Source organism: Dermacentor albipictus, unplaced genomic scaffold, assembly GCF_038994185.2.
Source record: "Dermacentor albipictus isolate Rhodes 1998 colony unplaced genomic scaffold, USDA_Dalb.pri_finalv2 scaffold_11, whole genome shotgun sequence".
Lineage (NCBI taxonomy): Eukaryota > Metazoa > Arthropoda > Arachnida > Ixodida > Ixodidae > Dermacentor > Dermacentor albipictus.
In genome coordinates this window covers 12,261,956-12,269,092 of record NW_027225565.1, presented here as the reverse complement: position 1 = coordinate 12,269,092, position 7,137 = coordinate 12,261,956, and the positions used below count along the sequence as shown (strand labels likewise).

At 47.4% G+C, this 7,137-nt stretch overlaps 1 protein-coding gene across 1 annotated transcript; it reads right to left on the bottom strand.

Moving 5' to 3' along the window:
* Positions 1-4,771: 4,771 nt before the first annotated feature.
* Positions 4,772-6,754, bottom strand: LOC139051377 (uncharacterized). Its single transcript, XM_070528394.1, has one exon. It carries the CDS (start codon positions 6,752-6,754, stop codon positions 4,772-4,774), a length of 1,983 nt encoding a protein of 660 aa, XP_070384495.1.
* Between the last annotated feature and the right edge of the window lie 383 nt (positions 6,755-7,137).

Below are 7,137 nucleotides of genomic sequence, written 5' to 3'. Positions count from 1 at the left end.
CTGGAACCGATCATAGTCCGTTTGGAAACTCCCCGCGAAAACGGATAAACCTTGCAGCCTCTGGGTGTGTGCGCCGGCGAGTAAAAAAGCACTGCTTCGCATTTTAAATTTTGCAATTCTTTGCATGCGAAGCGAATAAAACAGATTTCGGTAGTCATATCATAAAAGTGTAAAGTAATAATTATAACGTTATCGCTCTTCAAAGAGAATTCGAACAAGGCTCTTGTTCTTTCACCACGTTGCTAAAATTCCCAACACGGTGTACAGCATAAAGAATAAATAGTTTTGTCTGCTTCTACATGAAAGATACGTTGCGACAAATTCACTGCGCATTAGTGCATATGTATTTCCGGTGATAGTTGGATTGATTGCATTTGGTACGTATAAAAATTACTGTGTTTATTACCTGGTATCTGGCAAAAACATTTAATCTAATCAAGGCTTCACTAAGCACAGCCCACACAAGGACACCATTGGAAGAAATGCACACTCAAAACTGTGTTATGTGTGTGCTTTTCTGTCATGGAGCGTTTTGTGCACAGTTCTTAGTCATACATGAATCACAACTCACCCGCACTTCTGCCATTGTAACTGAGGTTCGTCTTTCTTTCTACTACAGCCTCCAAGACGCTGCTCATATTTGTTCGCCCCTTTGGACTCTATTGTCTCTGGACGTACAAGGCAACCGGGAATGTGACACCACTGGGCCACAATCCTCACAAGTTATGTTTCTGAACACTTCACCTAGAACCATGATTTCTTCATTCATTTGACCTACATTTGTTTCACCATTCTTTTCTTGCATGTTTATCATGGTTTCATCATTTCTATTTTCAGGAAGACGGACAAAAGAGAGATTATTGGTCTGCAAGCTGCCCACGCCAAGCCATAAGAAGCTCAACAGTCACCATAATGACAGCAGGTCCTCTTGAACTATGTGCCTCACCATGAAATGTTTGTAAATTTACCAGATAAAGAAATGTGAACCCTATCAGGAAAGCAACAGTCTACAGTTTTGTATTGTACCGAGCTGGAAGGCTACATTTTTACATACAAGCTTACTTGCATTCAAGGGCGTCTGATGACAACCGGAGAAGTAACATGTTCAGTGCCAACGTGTTTCTTTTCAAGTCGTTATAGCCATGATACCCGCCGTGGTTGCTCAGTGGCTATGGTGTTGGGCTGCTGAGCACGAGGTCGCGGGATCGAATCCCGGCCACGGCGGCCGCATTTCGATGGGGGCGAAATGCGAAAACACCCGTGTGCTTAGATTTAGGTGCACGTTAAAGAACCCCAGGTGGTCGAAATTTCCGGAGTCCTCCACTACGGCGTGCCTCATAATCAGAAAGTGGTTTTGGCACGTAAAACCCCAAATATTATTATAGCCATGATGACCAGAACAGAAACAATGTAGCAAACTCCTACTCACTAATTCACAAACTATGTCGTCTGCTCTTTGCAAATCAGCTTTGCGGACATTACCACAAAGCATCACACGCTACCTCACAACGTTAACTTGTTACATGAAAGTTCAAATAAATTTAAAACTTTGAAAAACACTCAATGCAATTTTGAAGAAATTATACTTCATGTTGACTGAAACCCTGGGAGTCACTCTTCAGTTTATTATTGTACCTTTTATTTAAAGTACCCTCAGGGCCATGTGGCATAGAAACGGGGAGTGGTTACGAAGCAGTAGAGTAAAGCAAACACACATAGAAGTGCAGTGAGTTCTGGTAACGTAATAATTCTCCTGAGTATACAATGTTAGCTAATATTTTGCAAAAAGAAGTTTACTATTGGTAATGGTTACCATATTCGAGGGAAGGTGGTTCCATTCCTGAGATGTACGGAGGATGAAAGATTGAAAGAAAACTGCACCCGCCTTGGTTGCTCAGTAGCTATGGTCCGGCCACGGCGGCGGCATTTCGATGGGGGCGAAATGCGAAAAAACCCGTGTACTTAGATTTAGGTGCACGTTAAAGAATTCCAGGTGGTCGAAATTTCCGCAGTCCTCCACTTCGGCGTGCCTCATAATCAGATAGTTGTTTTGGCACGTAAAACCACACAATCTAAAGAAAGAAATTCCTATCTTACTGCGATGACCAACGCGGTTTGAAATGTACTGAGGTCGCAGTAGCAAGTCGTCGTAGTTTCCATTACACCAAGCGTGGTGTAATGGAAACTTTTATGAAGTAGCGAGGGGGGGGGGGGGGGAGGGGCGACTGGCGTCATTGCGGCTGTTAGCTAGTGGAGTAAGTGCTAGCTTAGTTTTTATTGAGATACTCGTTGTACGGTTATAATGAAAAAGAATGAAACGAGTAGAGTCAAGTAATAAGATTAACGCTAGTAGGATCGCGTATTGCGGATGCCGATTCAAGTTTCGAGTGTATTAGAGTCTTGCAAAGCTGTAGTTTTGATGTAGAGGATGCTTTAGAAAAGTTGCGCCATAAGTGCCCGAACATCTGATCAGCATTGTTAATGGCATATTTTATGTTAATAGTCCAATTTAAGTTATTTGTAATATGTGCACCAAGATATTTATACTACATGATGAAATCTAAGAGAACGTTGTTCAGATGGTAAATGCTAGGATTAAAATTAGATCTGGATGTGCGGTTATGATAGATTTGTTCACTACAAAAGACGTCATGTACAGTTTGCATGAAATCAATAGGCTAGCCCTGCACCGTAAGAGATAGCTAGAAAAGGCAAATGCACACAGTCGGCCTACTTCACACTTCTAAAACATGACAAATCACTAAAACAATTTTTCTTCCTCCTGAAACAGCAGATAACAAACCTGAGCAGTGTATTCCCAAAAACTTTTTGAAATATACTCGGCGTAAGTTTGCCTTAGCACTCAACCAATCCACAGTGGACGAGCAAGGAAGCCTCAAAGTGGAAACTTGTCTTCGTCACGGCCCTCACAAATATGTTTGCTGGTTGAAACGTTGGCTCCCGGCTGAGACTTTTCTTGCTCACCTCTGTTACTCATTTGAAATGTTCATTTCCTTGCAACCTCTTTGGCTTGTTTGAATAAGCAAATCTAGATGTTTTTTCCAACATGAAACCGTAAATTGCATTTTCCAAGGATCCCTGAGAATTATTTGGTCTTATATGTTCATTTAGTGCCCTTGTTTATTCACATAATATTTGCAAAGGTCCTCGTAAGCACTGTTGTCTCCACAACGTTCCTCGCTTTCGTACGAATTCTCCACTTGCGTCGAAGCCTTTCCTGCCGCAGTTGAACATTAATTGTGTGGTTGAAACATCAAGAGCGGACGATGTTTGCTGTAAAATTTAGCATACCGTTTTGTTTTGTTTTTTACCCCTACACTTCGTGTCTATCGCCAATGTGTTATGAAAACAATGGGACATTGCAGTTGTAGCTTATCTTGCGGAAAGCACATCTTGGCCGAGCAGTTCTTGTCTTTCTTTTTTGATAGTTGAAATCGTTGAAAGCAGGCAATGTACTATGAAGCACGTCAAGCAGCACTGTACGCAATACAAGTACGAGGGTAGCTCAACATAAATATCGCTGTCTGAAACTTCATTCTCCCTGCTTTGGCAGAACGCGATGAGAAAACTCAATTTCATTGAATAGATGGCTATTTGTGTTCCTGTGTTGTAAACTAAGTGACTGACAGCATTAACTCCTCCTGACCTTTACGAAAACTGTGGCATGTACTGCTTTATTCACCATGACAATACACGATATAAGCTTACTTGCTTCAAGTATTTTTTTGGCAGTTGAGGCCTCTGGGTCACCTGGCGGCATAATAAATATATCCGTAGTCATGTTACAGTACCGTACACACGAATACCACCCCGAAAGTGGTAACAAAGCAACCGAAACTAGCGAGCGAGCAGAGTGACGAGCCCCACCAGCCGCTACCGTAGCGGCCATATTGCTCACTACGTAATAAAGATGATGTTAGTTTTGATTTTGCTAGCGCAATCTCTCGGTGGCATACCTTAGTTCACAACGCCACCACTACTCTTACATCGGTTGCACAGAGGCAGGTACAGTTGCCCTTCTGTAAGTTTATATAGGTGCTCTGTGGTCTGACTTCCTCTGTCAGTTGCGGCGAGTTCTGTGTGTGCTACGGACTTGCCTTGTTAGTCTCGTGATCGAGAGGCCGAGTGACGAGCATGGACGGAGCAGCGACAGAAGCGGTGGCAGGCCGAGCGCGTGTCGGCCGACCCCGAAGTGCCTTACCATCGCCGCTAATGGTACTCTACACTTCATGGGACATAAAAGATACAACATAAAAAATAGCCCTTGTAAAACTACTTCCCAAGCGCTCCGTACAGAAGGTTAAGCAGCAAACCTGCAACATGCGGCCCAGGTGTTTATCACTGGAGCCCCTCGTTCAATCGCGGCGGGAACTGAGCCATTTTTTCTTCCATTCCTGGCGAAAACTGCGACGGACACAGGAGGCGGCGGCGGCGGACAACAACGCCAACCAAAACGGCTGCTGCAATGAGCCCATAACTGTAAAATATTGAAAGAAAACGCACCAGATAGCTGAAATGCTTTACTATGCGATGTTCACGACCAGTCTGCAAATCTAAGCATATAACGACCAATCCTGCAAGCCGATGATTTGGACTTTATGCTGTGCGCGTACAGCCGCTGCCCGGGCTGCTGTTTGGTCCTTGGATTTCTGATCGCAATTTAGGAATAAAAACTGCCAATATTTTGCGGCGGATTGGAACAGTTTCCGCCACCAACTGCCCTGATGGTTGATGAACTGCTTGTCAGTCTTCAGTCCACTCCCGCTAGTTGCTTAGTTGCGTTCTGTAGCATACCTGGTTCCTGCCGTTTACTTGACACTTCCTTCACATCTCGAGTCGTCAGTTGTTTCCGCAGTGCGCTCCTTCGCCGTATAGTGGCTGGTGTGTTGTCACGCGTCTTTTTGCTGGTGTTCGTGTCTTTAGATGTGCTAGGTTTGCTCTTGGGTGTCTTGGTCAGTGTCGTTGACTTTGTACCGTGCTTTCTCGCCGTGGCAGGGATATCGGTCTTTTTAGGGCTTTTTGTGTCTTGCGGCATTGTGGCTTTGCGCTCTCTCGTGATGCCTGTTTTACCCGTCGAATCAATCTTCTGACTACTCTCTCCGTACTCAGCCGTCTTTGCTTTGCGTTTTGTTGTGGTAGCGCCTACTGTTGTCTCACTCTCTACATTGACTCCTGCATCTTTCGATGGTGTCGCTGTGCTCTTTCGCGATGTTCCTGCTGCTTTCTCGCCCTTCTGAGCTCCACCAACGTCTTCAGATGTATTGGCTTTGCGTGACCGTGTTGTTGTAGGTCCTGGCGTCGGCTGAATCTTCCCAGCACTGCCGGCAGCCTCTGACGTCCTAGCTTTGCGTGTACGCGTCGTTGCAGGTCCTGGCGTCGGTTTGGCTTTCTCAGTGCTGTGAGCCTCCACGGACGCCCTAGCTTTGCGTGTGTAGGTCGTTGCAGTTCCTGGCAAAGTGTCAGATTTCTGAGCACCGACTGCACCTTTGGATGTAGTGGCTCTGCGTTTTCGCGTTGTTCCTGGTGCTGACTCAGCATTCATACCCGGATTCGGCACGACGGTCTCTTGGCTGCGTGCCTCGTCTTCCGACGTCTTGGTTTTGAGTTTGCGCGTCGGTCTCTTCACTGTGGAAACCGCTGGACAGCTCGATTTCTTTTCCGCGGATGCTTGTTTACTCTTTGGCGTTCTCGGAGCTTTTGCTGTCACCGTAGCCTTTTCAACAGCACCCCGAGTGTTCTTTCGAGTCGCCGCTGCCTTGGCCTTGCGGCTCTTGCGCGTCGATACAGTGGATGATGAATGGCTACTTGACGGGGCGTCTGTTGGGCGTCGGCTCTCGTGGTGGCTGCGAGTGCTCGAAGAGCAGCGTCCAGCACGGCAATTCTTCTTGGTTTTGCGACTATCGCTCAAGCTGCTAAGCGAGCTGCTCTCCGACACAGATCGACCTTTAACCCTGTGCTTACTGCCTCCACTGTGCCTTGACATGCTTCGCAATCGACGCTGTTGTTTATCATCAACTGCGCTCTCGCCAGTGCTTACCATCGATGTAGTTCCAGAGCGGCGCGCCTTCTTGATTTTTCCTTTGTGCCCACTCACTGTGCTTGAGCTCCGCGACCACGGGTCCCTCTTAACGCCGCGCTTAATAGTGCTGCTGCTGCTGCTCGAAGACCAGCTTGTTGCAGAGATTCGACTACTCGTTCTGCGCTTACGCCGACTGACGCCGCTAGACGACGAGCTCCTTGGTCGCCGAGCGTTAGCAGTGCCGCTCTGTCCACTAGCTTTGCTCCATTTGTGGGCCGTCTGAGTCCCGCGCTTCTCTTCTCTGCCGCTGCTCGATGACCTAGTTGTGCTTCTGTAACCAGTGCTGGTCGCAGGTCTTTCCTCTGATGCATACCTCTTTTCGGCCATGCAATTTGTCCCTCTTGGGTTGACATAATGCGAGTCTTTCCTTGAGCTGCGAGCCTTCTTGGCAGTAGGCTTGCTCCCTCCAGCTCTGCTCGGTAACAAGTTTCCTTTTCCTTGGTGGTCCTTCTTTCCTACGCGTTTGTCGCTGCTAGCGGCTATCGTCGACGGGACGCTTGACGACTCGTCGGTATTGCGTAGATTTTTCCGAACCTTGTTCCGAGGTGAAGCTTCATTTCCGACGAGCCCGAGTGTGCCAGGGTCGCCGATGTCCGCTGGTCCAGCTTCATTCTCTCCCTCCGGTGGATCGCAAACGAAGCAGATGCCCGCCATGTTGGCACTCTCGAAATAAGAGGCAGATTTGAGCGCTAAGATTTCGCCCGGTTGTTTCCGTCAGTCGGTCGCTCGCCTCCGGCGCTCTTCTCGCAAGCAGTGCTTGGTACCACCCAGGAACCAGGCTCCCAGCGTCTCTAGATAGGCCGGCTCCAAAGTGCTCGAGTCAGCGCTGAATCGGGGGACACATAGCGATGTACCTGAGCTTCCAGGTGCGAGCGTCAACGGCTGTTCGAAGCGCACCACACGCGCCTGGTACACAGTGCAGGACACGCGCCTCTTCTTTTCCGTTTCTTCGCCACCCTCTACTCTCGAGCAGTAGCGGCTATTCGCGTGTTTCAGTGCCAGATAATCTGAAAAATTCCTGGAACACCTATCTCACA